Source organism: Anabas testudineus, chromosome 11 (assembly GCF_900324465.2).
Source record: "Anabas testudineus chromosome 11, fAnaTes1.2, whole genome shotgun sequence".
Lineage (NCBI taxonomy): Eukaryota > Metazoa > Chordata > Actinopteri > Anabantiformes > Anabantidae > Anabas > Anabas testudineus.
In genome coordinates, this window is record NC_046620.1 from 15675083 (window position 1) to 15701524 (window position 26442).

The 26442-nt window shown below is 42.2% G+C and overlaps 2 protein-coding genes across 2 annotated transcripts in view; one reads left to right on the forward strand and one right to left on the reverse strand.

Moving 5' to 3' along the window:
- Window positions 1-2486: 2486 nt before the first annotated feature.
- cx39.4 (connexin 39.4) lies at window positions 2487-8016 on the reverse strand. Its single transcript, XM_026346639.1, has 2 exons — window positions 7740-8016; window positions 2487-4662 (listed from the first exon to the last, which is right to left on the reverse strand). The coding sequence occupies exon 2, from the start codon at window positions 4651-4653 to the stop codon at window positions 3487-3489; it is 1167 nt and encodes a 388-aa protein (XP_026202424.1). The 5' UTR covers window positions 4654-4662; window positions 7740-8016; the 3' UTR covers window positions 2487-3486.
- Window positions 8017-14781: 6765 nt separating this feature from the next.
- dlgap3 (discs, large (Drosophila) homolog-associated protein 3) overlaps window positions 14782-26442 on the forward strand; it is a 141000-nt gene continuing 129339 nt past the window's right edge. The window contains exon 1 of the mRNA XM_026347788.1: window positions 14782-14876. The gene's annotated coding sequence lies outside the window, so the exon portion shown is untranslated. The remainder of the gene's footprint in view (window positions 14877-26442) is intronic.

A 26442-nucleotide genomic window follows, 5' to 3' on the forward strand; every position in this document is an offset into this window, starting at 1 on the left:
CAGCCCCATTGTCAGGGTGAACAATCTTCAAAGCCCAATCCCTAGAGAGAAACAATCCCGGACCAGGAAACAGATACGGACCTACTTCCTTGAGCAGCGTTTAAATTTAGGAACTGCTCAAAGCTTTTTTTGTGTTGTTTTATTTGAGTGGCACAAATGCCCAAATTAAAGCCTGATGGCTTGAACGTGACATTGTTATGGATACAGAGAAAGTCGTGTGTCGGCATTGTGTGTGTGCATGCCGTGTGTGTGTGAGAGGAACAAAGGGAGTCGGCACACGTAACAACACACACACACACACACACACATTCAACATTAAGCCGTAAAAAGAGGTCTCTTCTCTGAAAGGCATATTATTTTCAATTGCATCCAAATGAAGAGATACTGCATAACTTCAGTGACCTCACGCACCCTTTAGCCTATTTTATGCTCTGCCAGTTCTTTGTTTATGTGTGTGTGTGTGTGTGTAAGTCTGAGTTTTATGAAGTGAGGTCACATTAGTCATTCCTCCTAACATGACTTCTTAGGAATGACTAACTTGTGACTTGTGTGTGTGTGTGTGTGTGTGTGTGTGTGTGTGTGTGTGTGTGTGTGTGTGTGTGTGTGTGTGAGTGCCTTCTCTGCCTGCTTTCTAGAGATACTCGGTGCAGCTGGTGGGAAGTTCGACAGCAGTGCACAACAACTCGACAACTCATTTTGGGAAGTGCTGGCACGGGATTCTTTAAAGACCTTCCAGAGGTTAGTGCCCAGCATGGTGGCGAGGGAGAGTTGGATCTCACCATTTATAAGACCTGCTGGAGGCTGCTTGAGGCCACTGTGAACTACTAAGCTTGTGTAAAGTGGTGTGTGTGTGTGTGTGTGTGTGTGTGGTCAGCAGCACCAGCGAAGTGAGGAAATGCATCAGTGACTTCAACAATGTCAGGAAACACAGTAAGAATGGCTTCTTGTCCCAGAGGTCGCCTGTATAACCGTTAAGGATGACCTGTCCTGCATGTCAGGGCCTTCCCAGCCTCTCATTCATTTTATTAGCTCAACTTGACACAAACACACAGCTCAATTGTCAGACTCTTACTGGAATATCCTGTGCCAGCAGTGTCTGATGTGACTGGGAAATAGTCTAGAGGTGAATAACAGGTAATAAAACCGATGTCTTTGAGAACAGCTTACTAATGTCCTGTTGTCTGTCATGAGCCTGTAGCCAACACATAAACTTTCATCTGCGCTCGATGTGCTGCATTTTCTTTGGTCTGCAAATATTGAGTGTAGGTACAAACTGGCTGTTGGAGCAGCAAATAGCCTGCACTCACTGTTGTTTTCATCCTGGTGGTTTATATGCTTCAGCGAACAGGAGGTGAGAGTTTAGTCTGCGGCGAGAATAACACAGGGCGTCGAGCTTCTCTACCTTGATCGGCCATAAGGAAGATGGATGTTAAAGGGAGCTCCGCTGTTCCGCTGCTGGCTTTGGTTGGCAGCAGGGAGCTGATATGGGGTCGCCCTCCGCGCAATCTGTTCCGTGACCCACTGACTTTTTTTGTGGAAACACACACACACACACACGAACTGTCACGTGGACGCCAAACACGGACCCACCTGGGCCTGGGACAGCAAGGCTGCACGGGAATGGCTGCCAACCGAGCCGCTTCCGCGGACTGTGTTTGGATTGTTCTCCCAAAAGCACATTCCACTCACAGCACTGAGAAATAATCTTCCTATAGTTATTAAATCGTGCAACATTTAGGTAAAAGTGTGGTAAAGGGGGAGAAAAAACTTTTCTGTTGCTACAGTTCCTGTGCAGCCTCACATACTTTTATGAGAACATGCCTCACTTAAACTTCCCATAAACCCCCTTTCCAGCTACAGATAACTGCTTGTCGTCATGGAGACAGGTCAGTAAATTGCTGGAAATGAGTGCCATAGCGCATACATCTCTGAAAAGACACATGGCTACATTCTTTCACAGCATAGGCGAGCAGCATTGGGTTTTTTTTATCAATTACTGTCCACAAACACAGCATTAGCAGTGAGGACTCCCGAAGGACTATTTGAGAGCACAGGCATCAAGTGCTGCTCCGCCTTGTATGAACTCTTCCTAACTTACTAACTAACAGAATCCCTTTTTCCAGTACAACCAAAGGTTAGATTTGAAAAAAAAAAACAGCCATTAAATCAATCTCACTTCTTTGGTTATGCTCCTGACACTCTGTATGGTTCACTTCAGTTCATTCTCTCGAGGGATTGGTTGCCTCTGTATTATGACAGTATTTGAATAAAGTATTAGATTAGGCACCTAACAATGCACACTATTGAGACATGTTACCAACATAGAAATCAGCAAGTAGAGGAAATAAAAATCACCATATACACAAAAGATCTAGATAGGACCTATCTTAAAGTATATCTTGTATAGTATGTGGATAATGGATTATTTGAACATTTGAATCTGTTAGTTGATCATGTCACATCATGAAGTAGTCATTTGACTGTTCTATTGTGGTAATTCAGACTTTATTTTCGTCAAAATAATAAATATGAACACTTTAAACATTAAATATGGTATTCACATATTTAGTCATTTCGTTTCGTTACAGTTGCACATCTCTGTACCGCTTTCAGCCCATTCGATGTGCAATCACTAATGCGCTTTTGAGTTCTAAATTCGCTAAACTGTTTGATTTTCAGAGTGGATGCTTGTCTTTGCTGCATTATTAAGCTTTCATAATGGAGTACACAGCGGCCTGCTCTCTCTCCCTCTTTCTTCACTGTTACAATCCCGTGGTTTCTGGCAGTAAGTCACGTGCACTAGCAGAATTTCCCATGGTTTGGCTCCACTTGTCTTTGCTCGTGCCGTCCCAGTCCGTATCCCCACCTCAAGTGACCACTACTTACTGGGTGAAAGGGGAAAAGTACATTGTGTGCGCGTGTGTGCATGCATGCGTGTCTGCATCCACGCAGCTAGCATCCTCTCGGGAGCTGAATGGGATCCAGAGACCAGTACATTCCACAGTGTGGAGAGCGCCATGGAGAGAGGAGGGGCCTTCGAATCACTCCAGGGGTTACAGTGCAAATCTCAGCAGAATATGCTTCACTCCACTGCAGTTTCCTCCCATGCAGTGTCCCCAGACCTTACGCAGACCCCTCTTTGCTGTGCTTTTTACTACCGTCACAGTCAGCCGTAAAAGCTATTAATGTAACTTGAAGGCATCTTATGACTGTAATCCTTTCTCATAGTGGAGTCTCATTTTCTTTGCCTTGGGGGGGGTGCTCTCAAAATGTTTCATTTTGAATAGGTCCATTTATCCGGTAAATCTCCGTTTGAATGTCTGCCTTTCTCTGAGGCACTGAGTTCACAGTGCAGTAGTTGTTCTTTATTTCTCCCTTATTTGAGCGCTTGCAATGCACTCCTGAGAATTGAAAAATATATATATATATATTTATATATATATAAGCTGGAAGACTCAGATGTCAAAAAAGAGCCATCTGACAGTGTCATACATAATATTTCTGCTTTGAGTGTCCCTTATGGGCACCCTGCGTGTTTCTCTCAGGATGATGCGCATGTTTTTTATACTGTGCTCTGGAGGAATGTGATGTCCTCATAGCCTCCATGCAGTTCACATAACTGGGAAGCATGTCAGTCCCAGCCTCCCCAGGATCCCAGTTCACCTCTATGGCTAGATTCCTGTGGCTCTCACAGGGTTTAGGGTAGCATGCAGCTTCAGGCTGCGTGGAGAGGTTTACATGGCTGTCAACATGATTCCCTGCTTTGTGAGTCTGTGACACCCCTGCTTGGAGTTCTGGAGTCCTTTTTCTCCCGGGTATCTGCCCAGACCGAGGTAGACAGACTTGGTCTTGGGTGCGGTAGCGTTTCTCCAGGTGGTAGGTGATGGCGAGCTGGAGGAGGTGGAGCAGCTCGACGAGGTTGAGGAGAACCGAGATGGCAGCTATCACCTGAGTGTAGATGGTGAAGATGGTCTTCTCCGTGGGCCGAGAGACAAAACAGTCCACTGTGTGAGGACAGGGGGACCTTTTGCACTCGAACTTTTCTTTCAAAAAGAAGCCACCATATAGGAACCACAACCCAACTATGAAGCCAACTTCTAGTAGGACTTTTAGGAAGATGCTGAATGCATACGCACACAGCAACCTGCCTTTTAGTTTAGGAGCATCGGGAGGTTTGTCAGCCGCTCTACCTTTAGCACCACCATCTTTTTTTTGCTTCTCCCCTGTATTGCTTTCACGCCCATCCTCATTGGCCCTCTCTATCACAACAATTTCGCCTCTCTTACTTCCACCCGCGTCTTCGGCCTGCTTTCCATCCTTCTGCTCCTCTTTTATCTTGTCCTTCCCAGCCTTTATAGCCACATATCCAAAGTAGAAGATGGTGGGCGTGGAGACGAAGATGACCTGGAGGACAAAGTAGCGAAAGTGGGAAATGGGGAAGGCTTTGTCGTAGCAGACCGCAGTGCAGCCGGGTTGCTTCGTGTTGCAGACAAAGTCAGCTTGCTCGTCATCCCAGGCCGATTCGGCGGCAGTTCCCAGCACCAGCATGCGAAAGAGAAAGAGTACGGTAAGCCAGACGCGGCCGACGCCTGTCGAATACTCCTGGCCCTCCTCCAGCAGGTGCTCCAGGAAGGACCAGTCAGCTCTGGACATCCTCTGCTCCTGAAAGGGAGAGTTGATTTTATAGTTAACATGTTTTGAGAAGATATTGCATATTGTAAATATTGTAAATGTGAATCTTGACACGCATAAAAACTATAAAACACGTAAGGATGCTTGGACCCCTGCCTGCAGGTCTGGTTTCAATTGTTATGCAGGCCGTATTTTTAACCTTTCCAACGTTCTTATTTATCTTTTTAAATGGTTTTCATAAACACACAGATAATATAAGCATAAGTGTTTAATCATTTCTATAAGAAGCGAATGAGCTAAGTCTCTCCAACCTTTTCAGTATAATGATTTTTTTTTTTTTTTTTTTTTACTGAGAAATGTGTATTTGGCTGCGGCCCCCTATTAGTTCTTCCATGAGCTCATACTGCTGTTGGGTGAGCTCCAACTCAACAATATGTGAAAAACAAGCAAGGCCCCCATACACTAAAATAAACTAAAACAAAAACACAAGGTACTAACGTTATTTAAAATGAATGCAAATAGTGAACACTTTCACTGTACACAGTAAAGCTGGAGGGAATGAGTCCAAGAGAGGCCAATAAAACTTAAAATTTTTTTTTTTTCTTGAGTTTGTTTTTATTGTTATTTTCAGTTAAATAATAAGTGTTATTTTCAATAAACAGCAAAGGATGGAACAAGAACAAATGGTTGATATTTTAAAAGCTATTCATCCCGCGCCATTAGGTCATCTGGGATTTTTCACTGATATAATATGACGAGAGAGTAATTCTCTTCTGTTCCAAATATTCCCATCATTTCTTTAGAAATGCTTTTGCTAGTATGGACTGAATGTAGGGAAAGACCAAGAAATATCCCCCACATTGTTTCCAGGATTCTCCCTGCCCCTGGTGACTCTCTGGCTATTTGTCAATTTTAGAGTCAGTCCAACACAACTCTCTCTAAGTCCTGGAGTTGGTAGTCTTGATCGAACTTTCCCATAGATCATTCCATTCATCCACAGACATGTGAACAATTCCCTCTCCCATTTCTGGAGTTTTGAAGTCTTGTAAGCATCCATAAGTTGACTTTCTAGTGTTTGTTTAACCTGTGACCTGGAGGTATGTGAAGACATATCTTTGTTTAAGTATGTATTTAGAAGATGCATAAAGGACTCTAGAGCAGCATGATATACAGTAGTACAATAAGCTGTTATACCTTCATGGGACCAGTGCCTAAACTGCAAATCCAGACCAGAGGGTTGAAAGTCTTCAAAGTCATATGCTACCCATTTCACTATTTGCACTTGGCTCTCAAGGTGGAATCTCTTGCAGGTCTTAAACCTGGTCCCTAAGGGCTGCCTTAATCCACTGATTTGGTGTATCAGTGTAAATAATCCTAATGACTGTAGTTAGCCAATATGCGAGTATGTAATCTACCTCACAGGTGAACATTTAAAAGAAAGTTGTAGTTTAAAGCTTGAATCTGAGTGTTTAACCTATACAGTGAATATGTGCCGGGTGTTTTTAAGTACGAAGTAGTTCTTAATAAAGATAACCCCACCCTACTGAGCCGAATGCCTCTTCTGTATCTGTATTTAAAACTGATATAGACCTATATAAACTGCTCTCACTGATACAAATTGCCCTGTTTAACTATTAAGCAACAGATCCATGTTTTTCCTTAACCGTGAGTCCAGAGATGGCATAGTCCACTATACTAATACAGTAGTTAGTCAGTGACTCACTCTAATAGTTTCCTATGGAATGGAAGCTCCAGGGATTTCAAAAACTCTTAAAGGGTCAGGGAGGTCGGGCTTGTTGAGCATCTTCTAATTTGTAACACTTCTAGTTATTGCTTGGATGTCTTACTTTAGTCTGATGTTTACAAAATCTCTATAATACAAATTTACAATTAGTTTTGTAATATTTTAGTCTAATGAACCTATTTTTTTTTCCCTTTTTCTCCCAGTGTGAATGTTTTTGTACAGGAGTTAGTCTAGATTTTTCATTAAAGCTTGTGATACTACTATAAATCTTTGCTTTTATCTATGGTGACGCAAATGCTGTATGCTTTTATCCAGGTGAAGCAAGAGATACACACCTCTAACTCCTATTCTGCATTTACTAACCCTGAGTCTAGCTACATAAAAAGGACATTTTAAAAAAAATAGTCCAATCAATACAAATAAAACCTGATTTCCCTTAAAATTTCCCTAATTAGTCATGTGTTTAGACTTTTCTTTTTTTCTCTTTTGTTTAGTTTTTTGCAAGTTCAGGTTAGGTTTTTGTAATATTCTAATGACGTATTGAGCATAATTTGTTTGTTAATGATAAGTGGCGCAGTCAGTGGCTTTTCGAAAAGTTCATGCACACACACGCACACACACACACACACACACACACACACACACACACGCACACACTTACACACAACTGAATAAACATCCTGTGTGGGGGAGATGAGGCACTGCTGTGACACTTGCTTATTTGTTTAGACTATTTATGTTTTTCTGTTATTTCTTCCCCTCTGAGAGAAAATAAATTTAGCTTTTGCTAATAGTGAAAATACAAACTCGACTGGCAGGATGATAGAAGACAATGGACTCTCAGGGAATCTGTTCCTACCAACAGGCGCAAAAATGATAACCGGATTGATCCACTTCTGGGAGTATTGTCTTGAGGATTACTGTTATCTCTACAAAACATGCCACAGAATGCCAACAAATACTTCACCAAAACCAGACAGGAAAACATCCCTAAAATAAAAATACCAGCATATAGTCTATATAAAGTATCGTCATCGTTACTGCCCCACACACACACACACAAAATAATTCAAAATAAGTGTTTTTAATGAGACTAATCTACTTTTTAAGTAATTCAGTCTGACTTGTATTTATTATATCCATACTTTAAATTCTTATAGTTTCCCAATAAACCAATTGGGATTCAATCAACCCAAGTGCATAATAATTAAAAGTCCTCATTTAAAGCTGTCATTCACAAGAGGAATCCAGAAGATTAAAAACTAATGTTCATGATGGAAACAGTTCATTAAAGTCAGCACCAGTGTGCTGATGCTCTGATAAACTGGCTCCTACTGTTTCATGGTTTTAATAAGCTTCTCACCTTTCTCTCTCGTGAAGTTGGACGTGTCTCCTGACTGGCTTCTCCCGGTGTCAGTCCCCCTCGTCGCTCCTCAAACTGCTGCTGCTGCTGCTCGACACTGGCCCCCGAGTGGGTTTGCGTTTGTCTTCTTTAAAAAAAGGAATCGATGTAATCGGAAAAAAGTGGGGAGAACTTTCCCATGCCTGCTCCCTTCGGCCCTCCCTCAGGAACTTGGTCCAGGAAATGCGATGGATGAACTCAAAGTGGTTCTGCTTCACTCGCACGTTCGGGCTTAACGTTGTTTAAACAAGCAGCACCAATTTATGGTAATTATACCGTTTGCCTTCGGTTATTTAAAGGTTGGAGGTGGAAAGGCTGGAAAAAAAAATCGAGGCTTCAATAGATAAGACTGTGCAGAGAGAGATTATTATATATTAATAATACTAATAATGACTACTTAATAATGTCATGTCAACACAACATGAACATGTGTATTTTTTCATTCGGCAGGGTAGTAAATAAAGAAGTGCACCACAAACATCCTTAATCATTTGCCATCTTGTCAGTTTTATTTTTAATGACTGGCTCCTTCAGATGATGACTCGTGTAGTTCCCCACTTGGCCACGCCGTGGCGCCCCTCGCCTTATTTCCAAGAAGCGCACGGGAGCACAGATCAATGAAGCCCCCACAACCATAAGAGTTAAGAGTGTTTCATGTTTAAATCTTTAGGTTAGTGCTTAATTTACATCCACTAAACATTCACATTTATTTATTTTTGTTAATTGTTTCTTTTAAATTAAAGTAAAGATATCTGCCAAGTATGTGGACCCCTGTTTGTGTATTTTTCTGCATTTATTGGTTACAAGATGTGGTCTCTCTGTGTAAAAGTGCATATAAGGTAGTAGAATTAGCTACAACAGATGATAAATTCCATAAATAATGCACAATAATATCCTGATATAATATCAGTGATATCAATGACAGCATATTATTAGGTATAATAATAATAATAAGTACCAGCTTTACTTAAAGTCATTTTGTTGCCAGTGCTTTATTTCATGTGTGAGTATGTTGTTTTACATTCAGTAAACTTTCAGTTGAATTGCTTTCTACATGTTTGCAATGTTTTAATGTCACAGCTGCTCTTAGTAAATGTATTTAGTGCACACATAGAAGACAGATGTACAGAAACACCCAGGGGGTACAAAGTGATTTAAGTGTATTTAATACACACCCCAAAAAAGCCTTTAAAGAGAATCAGTTCAGTCCAGTCACATCATGAGTTCTAATATCACCTAGTTAGTAGTATTTCATCTTCATTATCTAGTATCTAATATTGGATCGTCCATGTGCTGATGCACACTATGCAGCTACTGTACATCTCACCTTGTTTTGTGTCTGCAGCCTGTCAAGGTGTTGCTATAATTCATATTCTCTTTCCATACCTATTAGGGGTCATGGGGAGCTAATGCAGAACATTAGCAAAAAATACTGGCTAGAAAAGGTCCTTGTTTCAAAACAAGCCCTTCTCCTTTGAAATATGTAAATAGGGTACATAGAAAGTAAAAGGCTGCTGGAAGCCTATCTGAAATCAATGTTGGCACAAGCTCTGCTGCACACTGCCGTGAGCACTGAACCCACCGGCTTTCTCGTGTCATCGGGAAATTTAAGCAAGTGATTATTTTTATTTGATTTAATTATTATTTAAAATCAAATCTAATTAAATTATTTATTGATATACTTCTAAAACAGCTTACACCCTATCACGTCGCAAAACAACATCTAGTGGCCGCTTTGTGAGATCACGCAGCCAAATTGAGGCGTTTGCTGAGAAATTCATCTCCTCACAGTTGTTTCCAATCAGTGCTGTAGGAACATACATGTCAATATGTAGATGGCACAAATTTTTAGGAGGCTGGGTCCATCTCCCCGGTGGCAGCTCAGAGCCGGGCTTTAGAAAAAAAAAAAAAGACTCGTAAATTGACAGTGAATCATCTTGACAGATGAGCGTCTTGCTCTTTTCTTTGGTCATTACATCTGTAGATGAATGGCGAGGAGGGAAGTGAGCACAGCCGACAGAGAGTAATGGAACTGTTTCCTTTCAGGAGATGTGTTATGTCTTCCTGTGCCTGGTGTGTTCCACCCCGCCGGTGCAGTTATCAGTGAAACTAATTGCCAGCTTCAGCTTCAATCAATTCCTTACCCCTTGACCCATTTCAACATGCATTATTCTACTGTGTAATGCAGATATGACAGGAACACTCATTCAAAGAGCAGTTGGAACACCGAGTTACGGCCTTTAAACTCATTTTTTCCGTTTTCCTGTGATAAAACCTACAAGGCCTGCGTATGAAACAAAAGCTAAAACAGCTAAATGACCTCATTCTTTTTCTTGACAGCTTATACCTTGAGAATAAAGAACACACCGACAGCCAACAAATTCTGATTTCTTTTTACATTAATAAATAACTTAGAGAGCGTTAAATCAGCCTTTTGTTGAATGATTAACTGCAAAAAGGTCTGAATGAAGGCAGGCTGAAACACCTTCTGCATAAGCTTCATCTTCTGACACAATGTGCTTGTGTGAGAAGTGAATTTGAAATAACTTTCTATGTGCATCATCATCACCAAAGTGCTGATGATGCACATAGATGATGCATATAGAACCAACACCAGATCAGAACTTTCACCTGTCCTTCACTATAGGTAGGTATGTTCTGTTATCACCTGATTTGTATGGATTTTTACATCTGGTGTTTTATTTACAACCAAGTATCTGCAAAAACATTCCAACCTGCCTCCATGATACTTTATGTAGAGTGCATGCGTGAGGTAGCAGCCGCTGGCATTCGAACATTTAGCTACACTGATTTGGTGAATATGTTTAAAATTGGCATTGTGAGCATGTTATCATGGTGATATTAGCATGCACAGTAGCTCGAAGCACCACTTTGCATAGTACAAGCTCAAAGAGCTGCTAGCATGGCCATGTTCTGTACTTTTTTTATAGTTTATGAAACTGCTGTCTCAGCTTTCTGCTTCCCTGACTTTATTTGAGAAATATAGTCATGACTTCATACATGGGCGCATTTGCGGTTTACAATTGTATAAAAGTAATCTGTCTAAGAATCAAATATAGATTTAGCTGTAGATCTCTAAATTATTATTATTATACCATTGTTCACATGACAAATGTGTCATGTGAAAAGTGAGCTGTGTGTGTTTCTGTCAGTGATGCCTGGTTAGTAAAGATGTCAAAGCTACATGAGCTATTGGCTCCCCAGCCTTGCATGTTGTTTGATGAAATATGCATGACACTGGAAGATGAGTAGATCTTCTGATGTCATGTGTCTATATAGATAGATAGATAGATAGATAGATAGATAGATAGATAGATAGAGATACACACCTTTCTAACTGCTGTGGGAGGTATATATGTATATATATATATAGTGGGTAATAGAACTCCAGTAGGGTCATGGAAGAAGGGTGATATCACAGTGGAATGACACTGTCTGTCACATCTCCCCTAAACTAAAATGAAACTAAGAACAGCTATCTTACATATTCTACATTAGATTCCTCCTCTTTAGGTGTCACCACTGGTTCTTGGCTCTTATCTATATTATGTAAAAGTATAATTTGACCGGTTCTCTCTTTTTTTTTTTTGGACTCTCCTTTGTTAAATCAGGTTGGACATCCAATCAAAGTGCCGCCTGGACTCACCTACCCCCCTTCTACTTACCATGTGTCTCCTGGCCTTATTACGCTTACGGACTGCTCCCTGACAGCTGCTATTGATCTCGGCCAGCTTGGAGCGACGCCATGAAAGTGGCAACATTGTGACACCGGCAGCTGATGACAGCTTTATTAGAAAAGGAGGACATGGTGGACCAGCAAGTTTCCCCCCGCATCAAAAGGCCCTGAGGGGATGAACCATGGATAGAGCTCATCACATATGTTTGGAGATCAATTGAGAAGCCATTTTTTGAACGTAATCAGTTTTGTCCAGCAGGGTTAATGCAGTCAAACCACACATACTGTAAGCCTAAGCCATTGCAGATGGAAAACCTTCCAGTGGGTATTTCCTGTATATGACTCTTCAAATGAGGCTACTTGTAGTGAAAAGCAATATGGGCTACATATATTTACTGTATACATCAATACTCCATGTGTATTAATATGTATGCTGAACATGTGGGAATGCTCATGCTAAGTTAAATTTACTTTAGACACAGAGAGACCCTGTGAGAGAGTGAGATTAATATTACCTTTGACAGGGACTTTCATTTGTTTTTGTAATATCGGTTCCTAGGGGAAATACCTGAGCTGCTCACACCTGGGCTGTGAAAACGCACAGCAGGGGTTGTGGGTTTTCCAGATAACTATCCAGGCAATGTTTCTGGAGGAGAAAATACCATTTCCAATTCCCTTTCTGACCATGGTAAATCAGGAGTTCAATCACAGGAGCTACAGAAGCAGTTTTGCTGGGTAAAAGAAAAAAAAAAAAGAAATTCTTGTACAAAACAAAACCTGCTACCAGCAGACTGACTTTACTCAAAGTGAACCGGGGTCAGGGCTTTAGTATAGTTTGGGCGAATGCTAATGAAGATACAAACAGATCTGCGGGCAGGCTGTGAAGCAGGTGGCGCGATGCCGAGCCGTAAACGATTTTACTCTGGTGATGAATGTCCTGCCACATACATGAAGGGTGAGGGTGCATGATGGCCTATGTTGAAAATGTGGATTTTACACCTTGACCAAGTGGACCAATAAATATTCATTAGGCTACCGTCCATGGAGAAAAAGAGAGTTTTCCCCAAAAAACTGAATAAAAAAAACAAAACTAAGTGGTCTTGCAGGGAAATGGTATGGATGAGGAAGAGTATAACTGACTAGGAGATAAGAAACACCACAACCATGATGAAGCTAAAGTGTGATTTTCTCCCCCCAAGCTTAGCATTAATGAATCATGTGAGTGAAATACTGCCCTGTAACAAAGCTTGAAGCCCAGTGTTGAAGGCTGATGTACTAAATGTCAGAGTAGGGGAGTGGTGTGTTTACTATCATAACCTTATTCGTCAGCAGTCCCTTTGTGACAACCGCCGTTGGGGCTGCCACAAAGGGACTGATGTTGACAGATTACAAGAAAATAGGGACCTGGGCACAGAAAGAGGAGTGGCCCCCAGTTGGTGTGAACAGTTTAAAATACCCCCGACACACACGTACTGACAGTCTCACACAGTGTCACTGACCATGGTGCTGAAACTACAGGCTGCTGATGTCCCCAAGCTGCTCATCTTCCACAGCTGTCACAGCCCTTAATAAATGAGCGGGACTATTATAAGCAAATAATGACACATTGGTGAAGGCTATAATAGATTTGCAGATTACATCACACAATAGAGTTTTTGTAACCGCTGGAAAAAAGCTGACTAGTCATCAAAAAGACTGCAGTAGTAAATTAAAGAGTGGTTGAAATACTGTACGATAGCCAGTGGGTAGAAACACAAGGAAATACAGTGAAAAAAGAAACAACAATTCATTATATTCTCAGAAAACAACAACTTTCTATTATGCCCCTCAGTCAATTTTCATAAAAAAAATAAAAACTGCTGTAATGTATCATGAATATTTATCATAGCTGAAAGGGGGTAAACTCTGTTTTGCAAATTAAAGGAGGGAGGAGCTGAGTTGAGGTATTTTTAAGCACAGATCCTAATCTATCCTGGCCAGATGAGAAATGGTAATGCAAAAAAAGTTGTTTTCTTACCAAACACATGGTAGCGTGGGTCTTGCAGCGCTGACGGCCTCTGTATTTATTTAAGCATAGTCTAAAGAAATGAACACTGGAGGCACTGGAGGCACTGCGCAGTGGTTATGGGCCCTGCTTAGAATTGAACCCCTGGAGGCTTCAAGGCCCTCATCAGTCTGTCTCTACTCTTCCCTCACATATTGTAATGAGACACGCGCACGTCAAGGTTTTACCCTTCAGCAGCTGATGCGAGGCTTTACGGAGACAAGATTTAACTCAACACATGTCATGTTGTAGCTGTCTGATTGCTGAGCACCTCGCGCGGGCTCAAACCCCCATATTGAATGAGAAGACCTGTCTAACAACGAAATGGGATAAATAAATCTAGGTCATTATTTGCATGTACGCCCATCTGGTTTTCAATCATGCAATAAAATACTCAAGCAATCATGAAATGCCCTCAAGGCCTATTGAAAACGGGTCTGTATTCCCTCCATGTCTTGCATGTGTGTGTGTGTGTGTGTGTCTCTTGCTCTCTCTCTCAATCCCACTCTGCTCTGACCCATTTACAGTAGCTGCCGCCTAAGTTAAGTGCTTGACGTGATGCCGCGTTCATGAGATGTTGAAAATCACGGGTGAAGTTTGTGACTCAGACTAACGAGGCCCTGCCCTTCAGTGATGTTGTGCCCCAGTGAAAGTGGAGGGTTCTTAATTAGGTTGTAATGAAGTTGATTCTTCACTCAAAACACAGTGAAAGCTAAGTAGCCCATAATAGCACAGTTACACTCAGCCAATATAATTACCCTATGAGCAATAAGTTAGTACATATGTCGTTAGGATGTTGCTTATGTTATTTTAGAAGCTTTTTTCTGTGTTTCTAAGAAAATTAAACAAGTAGAAACAAAGGTAATATCTCTGATACATCATAGTTTTTGCAGTGTGCACTCTAAAATTCAAACCTAGCATTATTTTATCTGATTACTATAGACAGTACCACTAATTTATAATTATAATGAGAAAAAAAAAACAAAACAAAACCTCGACATTAATGATTAATGCTGAATGGATTTTAAGACCGATTTAGTTAGCAGTGCAGTGTGTTGGCTTTCTGGATCCCCGTGATTTTGTTTGGCCCCTCCTAGAACAGCGAAGAAGGGCCACCGGGGATCCTGTGAACCAATCGGTTGCCTGTAATGTTCCAGTGGGGAGCCTTGCCTGGAACTCAGAGAGAGAGAGAGAGAGGGAGAGAGGGAGAGAGAGAGGACGAGGCACCGCTGCCTTTCGTTGTGCTGTTTCTCCATCCTCTACACACCATCGGGGAGCTGCGGAATAGGCGTGCGTTACAGTCCCTCCACTGAAAGATCGGGTTCACTGAACGCGTAAAGAAGCCCTCGACTTTAAGGTAAGACGAGTCGCGAGTGTGCTGGACGGGGGTGAGAGGCGCAGGGGGGTCCTCCTGTGCAAATGTGTGCGAGTGGGCTGTCATGTGGTCCTTGACTTTAGATTGTGAGATACCGACTACTCGTTGCATTATATCAGCGTCTTAATGTGAACACTGACGACTGGTTGGCTTGCTGTCAGCGGGGCTTCCAGCAGTGTCAACTTACAACAAGCTGGAGAGAGAAGAGCGCAGGACGACCCTCCTCTCTCTCTCTCTCTCTCTCTCTCTCTCTCTCTCACACACACACACACAGACACGTCTACAGTACACATTAAAACGACTCCGAGATGTGATCATCCAGTTTCATCCGTGCGTAAATGTTCGCTGACCGCGAAAAAGCGCGTCTTGCCTGCGCCGCCGTGTGCGTGGCGTGCGTTCAGCGTGTGAATGTGCGTGTGTCCCGGAGAGGAATTCGCATTTACCCCTGCAAAGCAGAGGCGCACAGCAGTTTAATTAATCACACGGAGAGGCGCGTACGGCGAGCACGGCGCTTGGGACAGCGAGGGGGAGATGGTTCTTGAGGACCACCCCGGGTCCAGGAATCCTCCGTGGGGTGCTGTGCTACATTTACATTTAGACATTTGGCAGATGCTTTTATCCAGAGCGACTTTCAGGGGCTTGCGCGCTGATGGCGAGGTGGTCGTTTGGGATGCTGCACATTTCTTATTCTACCTGTGTGCATAGGATTATTAAAGGATGGCAGCTTTAACAGCGCAGCCGTGTGGCTCTAACGCACGCTTGGCGCTCATTTGAAACACGGTTACCGTTCTCCCCCCCTCCCCAACATACATGAATTGGCTCAGTTACCGCCCCGTTCAGGCCGTGGCAATACAGTAGCGTTGTTGGCACCGCCTTATTATGCCCTATGGCATTAGTTGCATTATTTGCACAGTGCGTCTAAAAACCAGATGGATCAGTCCGTAATTAGATCTTCCTATGCTGTGTGGTGTGAAATCAGATGTAAAGGATGTGTGTTAAACGACTATTGAAGCACAGACTGCAGAAGCTTGATTTGTGCTAATCTAATGCATGTGAAGTTAATTGAATGAGCCTGAGTAGGTTTTTCCCTTCTGATTATTGGAGATCCAGGATGCATCTTGCTTAGCGCGTGTGTTAGTGCATTTCTGTGTGTGTTGGGAGGTGGGGGGTTGCTTCAGTGGAGTAGGGAGGGCAGAGTAATGCACTGAAGGGCCTTGATGTGGTGTGTGATGTGTGTTAACTAAACGATATCCAACACCATGTGCCTAAAATCATAAAATCAAATATTGCTGACGAACTGACCAGACTGTACCTTAACATGTCAGTACGCTCATTTATTAAGGTTCCAGTGGGGCAACTATCTCTCAACTTCATAAACAGTGCACTATCAATCCACCCATTCGTCTCCTATTTATTTTGCACCCGCTATTCCCTTTTGGTTTCCTCTTGAGCAGTTCCCCCACCTTGCGCACCCTAATTTGCAGATGGTGGTTTGCTGGTTTCCCCGCACCCTCAATCAATTGTAGTTTTCTGCCTGGAGTCTGTGACATGTGAAAATGTGATGAAACAGCAAATGAGCAGCATGTCCTGTTATACAGAAGGGGCGCGCTGCTTATTTTGTCCCTTAAAATGAAAACGTGACAGGACAGTGAACAGTTACGCAGAAAAACATTGTTACGACAGTGAAAGTCAGGATATTTCTGACTTAGTTAGCTTATGTACAACTACAGAATATGCCACAAATGCTGAGGTGCAACTTTTTAATTATTACATTTTTATGCTGTAAGGGTAGAAAAAACAACAAAAAAAACCCCAATTGCAAATAAAAAACCCTGCAAAACGTTGGAAGGAAGGTTTTGGAATGATCCCAATCCTCTTCTGTCTAATCAAGTCTGCTCTTCATTCACAGCAGAATGCAGCACATTAAGGAAGCAAGATGCTATTAAAACGCTGGTTCTCTGTGACTTATCTAGTCTCATTCAACCTTAAAATTGATTTTTTTTTTTTCTTTTCATGAACCAAGCACAAAAAGAATTGACTTGTGTGGGATGTACATTTCTTGCAGTGTGTAGGGTTGAATTTGCCAGTGCTCATTTTGGTGCATCAACACGCCTTGCACAAATCCCATTATTTCTTTTCACCGCCACATAAGAGACTCGGTAAATGATGCTCCATCTTGATGGGTGCATGGCGATTAAGTGTTCGTCCTGGCGTCTGGCTGAGGCTCCTGCACATGCCGTTCTGTCAGAGGGATAAATGATGCGGGGGGGGGGGGGGGGGGTGGGAAAAGCAACACATACAGAGATCTATGATAGTGCATAGAAAAGCACGACTGAGAGGTAAACGTTATTATAGTATATGATAGCTAAACATTATTTCTGATGGCAAAGTGGCACAATATTTTGTAGGATATTGTTATTTGGTTATTAATTACTTTAAAAACATTAACTGACTGTGGTTAACACTCATTTGATCATTGCAACAACAAGCCTACCACGACTTAAAGTCTGCAGCTGTGCTAACATCAGCGTGCAAACACACTGACCACGATAATGCCAACATTTAGTTGGCAAGTTTAGCCTTTGCTAATGAACATAAAACACAGTTGAGATATTTGCAGTTTGCAGCGATTTGGTCAAAACACCAAAGTAATGGACCAAGCTGGAATTGGCGACGACGACGGCGACAGAAGTGTTGACTCAATGATTGGTGTGGCTTGAATGGTGTGTAGCGAACCTTCATGGCAAACCATCTGTCAGTTACTGAGACATTTCAAATGTCACACAAATGCCAAGCTCGTTGTGGCACGAGAAACAGGATCGCCAAATCCGGTAGGAAACTATTAATGCATGGACAAAAATGCTGATCCCATTCACTCAATTGATGAAGATACCTCACAGCGTAACTGAAAATTCAGATCAGCTGGAGACATATGTCATAGAAAGCGCTGACAACGTTTGCCTAGGCCTTCTCATTACATGCAGTCCTATTAAAATGATTCTTGACTTAAAAGGGAAACTTAATGTGACTTCTTACAAGGTTAGCTTTTGCTTAATATGATACACTGGGCGTTATTAAGATATGTAATGGTTTGTAGGCTGTCTTTGAATTACATAAATCAGATTCCCCCACCACTAATAGCTGCCTAGAGGTCAAATCTATCAGATTCACTATTACATCATTCCCCCAATACAAGCTGGCAATGATAGAGTATCCCTTTGCAACAAAGCACTTTGTTGCTGTCTCTACAGTATATCAAAGGTCCGTGCTGAAATCCTACAGTTGTGGAAAAGCAATAGTGGTCTGGATGACAAGGTGAAGGGCTTTAACTCTTGTCACATTGTTAGAATTGCCTGTGAAGCCAACTGCTGCATGAAAATACAAGGGGGAGGAATTGGAGGTATTTGAAAGAAAGGCTCTCAGTGCTGATGTCCAGCATTCATCTAAAGTCAAGATGAACGCATATGAGGACGATTTGACAAAGAAGTGTGAACATAAAGCATCTTTCATTCCCCACTTCCCTGGCTTCATGTTTCTGCTCAATTCTCTAAATATCGCCTCTTCAGCCCTGACTTATAAACCACGCTGAATGTTAAGCCACAAAGAAGCAATTTTGCATATTGAAGAGCATTCAACACATGCACTGGGGGTTCGATGAGGTTCTCATAAACACAAGCAGCACATTGGCAGCTGTGCATGCACCCTACAGTATACGCAACTCTGGCCTCATCGTGTTTATCTGGGTTTGGTTTAAAGACTTTTAGTCTAGAGATCAATTAGTCAACTTTTATGGATATGGAGGCAGTTATATGTACCCATATCATTAAACCTGTTGCAGATACTGGAGTTAAAAAGCAAACAAAGTACAGATGCGAGATGTTAACTACGCTCTATGTAGATGAAAGTCAGTTTAGGAGGGATCAGCTTTGAAGTGAAGCAATAAGAGACAGGGGCGTGGTTCTCCTTGAGTACTCAGTCTGCAGCTTCTTTTTCTGTCATCTCAGGTTCCGATGGGGATAATTTGACTTGCTTGCTAATACTCCCATCATAAGTAATAGTATAATATTTACCTTTGAGTTAATCACTGGATGTAATATTAGTCATTTAAAGTGTTGCCTGTCCTGCAGCTCTACCTGCCTCACCAAACACAAAGAAGGACAGGATTTACTGTGATTATAAAATGCAGGGTAGCAGAGATGAAGTGATTAGCTGCTGCAGACATAATTAAAGCTAAAATAGCCAGGTACAGCCATGTTTCTTTTTAAATATTGGATAAATGCTGCTAGGTTAAAAACCTTTGCGCTTATTGTAATCAAATATTAGTCATGAACATCACACATAATGCACAGTGGCATTACTACCAGTTATACGAGTGGAATGATTCATGTTAACTATGTCACAATTCAGTAAATCTAAGGAAATGTGGGAGGTTTTGGGGACAGAGGACATATTGGCCTCTGTCACTACAGCTGCAGTAAGTTCACTGAGGTGGAATTTAGAGGTGAAGGCAGCTCCCTGACTCTACTGAAAATACCCATTTCAAAATATGTTCTAATGATGTCCTCAGCGTACAAAAATAATGACCTCTGTAGGATGTGACCCCCAATTTAAAATTTTCCGCCTCATTGTTTTTTCCAGCTTAATCTTCATCAGGGTTCAACTAACAATTATAACAGTTTCTCAGAGCCCACGATAAAATAACAGTGTAGAATAGTCTATGCACTTTTATATATGACGATGAAAAACAGCAAATCGTTACAGTTGACAAGATGAAACCAGAGGATGGTGAGCGCATTTGCCTGAAAAATCACTGTAACTGTTAATCAATACATCAACTTAATTGTTGCAGCGCCGCTCTGTCAGCTGATTGAGTTGGAGGTGGGAAGGGTATAAACATATATTACTGTATATACTGTATTAAGTAGACCTGTATAATCTAATGCAATCCTCAGAACCGCTGTACTGGATTGTACAGGTGTACCTAATAAAGTGGCAGTGTTCTGTCTTTATTTATATTACATACACAGCAGGAGGAAAAACATGACATCTAGTCTTTCTAATTGACTTTTCACTTTGCTTTATTACTTTTTAAGTTAAAAGCACACCCTTAATAGGAAGATTTCCCATTAGGGGTACTCGCGCAATAGACGCACAGTCATTGAGTAAAATAATATGTGTCAGTTTGGTCAATATAATGATATTAAAGAGAGGTTAAGGCCGATCCAATTGTTAATAATACCACCCTGACATTTTCTAAGTGTAATTGTAGTAATATTATGGCTAATCTTTACACAGTGTCAAAAGGGCTTTCTCTTCCCCTCTCTCTGTTGGCAGGTGTAGAGTGTTGGCGACAAGACAAGCATTAATAAAATAGGCCAGTATTGTTAATCTAGGTTCGACTGAGCGATGGTGTCAACACACACACACACATACACACACACACGCACACACGGTCTCCCATATCCCTCACACTTCTCGTTTAATTGTCAGCTCACCCCCTCACATATTCATACCTCCATTGTTGTCATGATGGAGCTACTCATAGTGAAGCGTTAGCAGCTCGTTTTGACACATTTCCGCCAGAATGATGAGGATTTAATCACGCCCGCTGCTGCAGGATTACCGGTCAACCCAAACCTCGCAATTGCACGGTGCACACTCACAGTAGAGCCGGAGACTTGCCGTGCTTCAACTGACGTAATGGAGAGAAAGATAACTACCCAGCCTTCCAATACAAAACCCCTGTGTCTGAACTGTCTCGTGGATGGGACCTGAAACAGAGCTCGCAGGCGAGCGACAAGGTTAAAGAGGCGAGGGTAATTGCTGTAACCTATCTGGGTGGAAAAATGTTTGCTTGAGTTCCCAGTGTACTCTTCTCTGATGCACTTGGGCATGAAATTGTTCCCCTTTTCACCCTAGCTAGCCCAAAGCCCAAGTCCTTTGCCCATCCCTAGTCAGGCGAATTGGCTTTTCTGCATGTGTGTCTTTGTACACTGGGGTTTTGTGTTTGCCTTCAGTTGCCTGTGTGCTTTTTATTTGAGTGTTTGTTGACGTATGTGTGTGTGTGTGTGTGTGTGTTTGTGAGTTGGGTTGGGGAAGATGTTGGGTGTCAGCTGGCCCTCTTCATTCCTCTCTGACTGGCAGAATAAGTGAGTAAGCACTGCAATGATTATGGGCCGCATGGAGAACTGCGGCAGAACGATCACTGAGTATTTCATGCTAAAATCAGGGAGAGAGGGAAAAGCAGAGCGTGAGTGAAGCTGATTTGAGGATTGTGGCTCAAGTGCTTCTGGAGAGGAAGGAATTAGCACAGGTTCATTCATATATTGAGGGAGGACTGTGTGTATGTGTGCGTATGTGGCATGTTTTCATTGTTGCCTTCTCTCATGATTTATGAATTTCATTATTGATATCGTCAGCCATTCATCACATTAGAAGCCTTAGAGTTCAACGAGTCACATAGATTGAAAAATATTACTGTATTCATGCTTTTTATGCTTTTCTCCTTGTACCACGAGCAAAGGCCGACATGCTCCCAGCTTTGTTTTGTGCTTTAGAGATGCTGCCCAGGAGAACTGTGTTCGCACCACACGTTTTCTATGGTAATTTTCAAGGCAACTACCCACATTCTTTATGGCGTTTTCCAATTCCGATTTCAGATTGTGTGCAGAAGAAATAATACAAGCTGTTGGCACCCAGTTGGGAAAAACATATTCTTTTTCTGCATGATTGCATTGACAGGACCCACAGTTTCCATTAAAATGTCATTAAATTATCATGACATAAGTCTAAATGAAACATCGTTATTGACTTTGTAGTCTTGGCGAGTGCTACAATTAGTGTGTTATTGCATCAGTAAAGAGAGGCGAAGTCATCTGCGGGCTAGCCTGCATTTCATTAGCATCTGCTAATCATCTGCTTTATTAAATTATTTGTTGGTAAAAAACAATTATAATCATAAAAAAATGATTCATGATTTTAATAAAGTTAATCGCTGAATCAACTCACTCGTGCACTTCTGTCAAGCTGTGACGTTTCGCCTGAGATTGCCTAGGGCTTGTGGGAAATGGTATCGTTAAAAGGTTACTACACACCTGATTACTGGACAAACGTACAACGTTACTTTTTTAAAATAATTTTTAAGTTACCTGAAAACTCTGAGTCTAACTACAGTAGCTCTATACTATTTCCAGCGCTTTTATTTTGAAACAAGAACCCTGAAAAAACATGTACAAAGCTTAAACTACAGCTAATCATCATCAGCAACCTGACTATTTGATGGAGACATAAATAAGGGGCAGCACTGTTCTTGACTTGAAGGGTAGAACTAGTAAGTCCTTGTATTATGGTGCTGCATTATAAATAAAAATGTAATTAAACTGTAAGCCAAGGATCCTGCTCCTTGCTCAAATTGCCAAATAAGACAGATCAGTCACTCAAGAGCTCGAGTCAAGGAAAGTCCTTGAAGCAAATTGATTGATTGGTTATGAAAAGATCTCTCCCCGGTGGCAAGTAAATGGAAATGACATTAGAAGACCTAATTGACTGGTTAAACTGGATGTTTTTATGGTTTAAGAACATCTCCCCCCTCCACGCCAGCCCCATAGGGGATTTGTTTTACCTGTAGATGATCAAAAGATGAAGTAGCAGGAGGGGGAGAGCATGAATACAAGAGGGTGGGCTGGCGGCCCTAATGGACTGGATGAGCAATTGGATCGATGACTCACGTTGAAGGGACGGTACTCATTTGATGAATGGATGATGAAGGGAGGGAGAGAGATGTGAAATGATAGAGAGCAGTAGTCTTTAAATACTACATCATGTGGTGGCTGTTCATTTCATTTACCCCTGGTTTCTCTCCTCAAGGTGCAGCCTGTTTTAAAAATGTCTTCATGCCTTTCCGTCCTGCCCATTTTGTCTTCCCTATTCTGTGTCTTTTGACTTTTATTCCTCACATTCCTCCTTCTTCCTTTCCCCTTTCTTCCCTCTTCCTTTCTCTCATCATCTTCTGCCTATCTCCCTAATGCCCTCTTAATTTCGGCCGCCATCATTTCTTACCCTGCCTCCATTTTCTAGATTTCATCTTCCATTTCTATTTCACTACATTTGTCTAACCTCCCTGCCTTACTATAATAGCTGTCATGCTTAGTTTCTTCCCCTTCTCCGCCCGCATCTCCTTGTGACCTCTCTGTCGTTCTCACTGCCTCTTTGTCAACCCCGCTCCCCGTCTACCTAACCAAAACATCTCTGCCTCCCCATCACTCTCCCTCTGCATGTTCTTCCTACCTCTTTTACATCAAGATGTCCCCTGCCTCCTCTCGACAGCACTCTCTAACTCTTGTAAGCGGGGCAGGTGGTGGTGCGAGGACCCGCTTTCAGTGGGACATGCCTGCGCTCAGATTTAAATAGATAATGGCAGAGCCCTAGCGCTTGTCGGGCTCTTTGAATAATGCAGGAGATCCTGAAGGCATTGTTGCCAGGCATCACTGATGGCGACATGCATACGCCAGCTCGCAAGCTTGCAATATTGATAAAAAAAAAAAAAAGAGAGGAGGGGACTCAGTGGTAGTTATTTTTGTTTTTTCCCCCACATGAGATAACTTTGCTCTTTATGCTTGAAGCTGGCTCTTAGAGTGAAACTAAGCAGACTGTCCTCCAAAGGAAAATATTAGAATAATGATAATGACAGAGTAGCATACTGCACCAGGCACTCCCAATTGCAGTAAGCAGAAGCACATCTGTATCTGTGCCTGTTTGCGTCTGAGGGCAAGTGGAAACCATGAACGAGCCCCTACACATGATAAATGATGATGATGTTGGTTACCTGACTCATATTAAAGTGGTGCATTGGATGTTATTTTGATGATCTACAGAGATATTGTAGGCGCTCAGGAGATAGCGCCAATGGAGAATTTACCCATTTACTCAAGTGAGAAAGATAAGATCGCCAACACAGCCCCCTTTATCTTCTCTACCCCTTCTTCCCTCTGATGTCAACAGGGCTGATATTGTCATCCGATCTCATCTCATGCTCTCATGAAGCACAATCATAGAGGTAGCAGTTTAGCTGTGTCTGTTTCTCACAAGCCGCTGCACTAATGACTTTGAGTGTTATCCATTCTGTCATCATCACTAATCTGGTCTGTTGGGCAGCTCATCTGAGATTGGCTGGCCTATCAGATTAGCCTTGGTAGTCCTGATTTGTAACACCCCCAGACAGTTAAGGGATTATGGAAACTGTGTCTGTTTAAATGCAGGTAGATTTATAAGCCCAGCTGTCAGTTGTGAACAAACAGTGGCTTTTTGTGCTATTCAGGCTTTTCAGTTTTAGGGACAGTACAGCGAGCAGAAAATGCTACACCAAATAAGGGGAAATATCATAAAGGGGGGAAAAAAAAGTGGAGCTGTAAAGAAGAAAAATGTTCTCCATTGTCTCTCGATATCCTCGCTGAGAGCTGTGCACTGGTGCTTGATGAAAAAGGAAGATAGAAGAGTTGTTATTGAGATCTTATTTTCTCTCTCGCTTGCTATTCACTATATTTTGTGTAAATCCTTTTCCTGGTGGGAGACTCTCACTTTTCAAGAATGCACAGTTAGTGCCCAAGGGAGGCTTTTTAGGGGAGATGTTTGTGTGCGGCTGCCTTCAGCTGTCTGTCAAAGAGAAATGGGAGAGAAGGGATGTAGATGGGAATGGAGGAGAGGTGGGACTAGACGGTGTTTGATCAGTGGGGTGCTGAGTCACACTGGGATGTGATGTAGAGATTGGTGCTTTGCGACAGACAAGAGGGAGCAGAGGGAAAATAAAGGAAGCTAGAGACAGACTTAATAAGAATGTTGAGAGGTAAAGCCTCAGCGGTCCGCGTCCTCCATCAGGGTGTCTTTCGCAGAACAAACACACATGCAGGCACATCAGAACAATTTTCTCTCTCTTTTTACCCCTCTCCTCGTGTACCTGTCTCTGTGGGGTTCTGTCTTTGATTGTAATGTGTCAGGCAGATGAAGCAAAAATCCTGTCATACGCTGTATTCTACCATCCATCAGAGGTGTGGTACATTGTGTGCAAGAGTGTCACCTGTGGGCTGTGTTTTCCCCATGTGCTGACACATGTGGGCCCCTAAAAGCTCCACTATTACACCTGCAACTGTAGTGAGCCTTCACTCGGGAAAAGGGAATCATCACAATGCATAGTGACACACAACCGATACTTCTATTTGCATTATTACTTACTACACGACCAGTTAAATGCATTGTTTAAAAGGACCTAGGACATTCTCAGGCTAATCGCGGACTGCCTTGAGCATAGTTGCTTTTAGGTACATGTCATCTGCGCATCATGGCGACCTTGCACACCATGCATTCATCTGGAGTGTCAGTTGTGCATGTTGTCAGAAATGAACGCGATGGATGTGAGAGGCAATCCTTTGAACGATCTGTGGGGGCAGTATGAAATCACCTCAGCAGCTTTGAATTAACAAAACAAGAATATAGTGGAAAATGTTGAAACTCTGCAGCTACCTGCATCTGCATACCTGCCTTGAGTGTCAGGTTAACATGCTAACCATGATACAGATGACATTGCCATTGCCATCTGCATACGTATGCATTGGTACAAAGCAAGCATGTGTTCAGTCTCACCTAGTGATTGTGTGGCCGTTAGTCAAACCCTGGAATGCTACCACATTAATTTCCATATTTGTCTCCTAAGCAGCAAATTTGGCATTAGCTGGCAAAACATTACAATAACAACTAACTCAGTGCTAATCAATTCATGACAGGCTTACTCCATTTACTTGTCATATTCGATTTGGCTAAATACTACACTTGAGTTTGTTTTGGAAATCTATTACATCTGTTTCATTATTTAAAAAAAAAAAAAAGAAGCGAGCTTTGCACAAAACGCAGGTGAAAAGACAAGTTTGTTAAAACTTCCGTTCTGTGTCGTGTCATTATAACAGCACTGCCCTTTTCCAGTTGTGGCCAGTTTGGGTTAAATGTGGCTCATCTGGAGGAAGGCCAGAGGTAACAGCTGCTGCCAAGAGGAGAGCAATAGGGCCCCGCAGCTGTCACACGGCGCTGACCTGACTGCATACAGGGGAGCAAAGGTCCAGCAGCCTGACATGGTGCTGCAGGGACCTGGACCTCTATCTGGGATGTGATGGCCACAGCTAATGAGGAAACACACTGAATATGAATAATAATTTGATGACAGGAAAATAGAGGGGAAGACAGATGAGTTACTTTATTTATTTTGACAGTATTATTATTTCTACTACTAGTAGTAATAATAATAATGTAATACTCACAATACTTGTTGTGGTTGTCTGACATACAACAAGAGTTGTGTACAGTAGATTAAAATATCATGTGCGACCTCTCGCTGTGTGAACATTTATGGCAAATGTAGTGACACCAGCATACCAGATACAGATACATAGAGATACAGTAAGCTCCACGGGGGACACAGTAGCAACGTGCAAAAACATGCATGTACACACACACACAACACTGTGACTGTGAGCTGCAGTGGTTGGCTCTCCAGAGTGCTGCA

Bases quoted from the DNA above. Each gene is read 5' to 3' on its own strand.
- cx39.4 (XM_026346639.1), bottom strand. From the start codon at position 4,653: ATGTCCAGAGCTGACTGGTCCTTCCTGGAGCACCTGCTGGAGGAGGGC.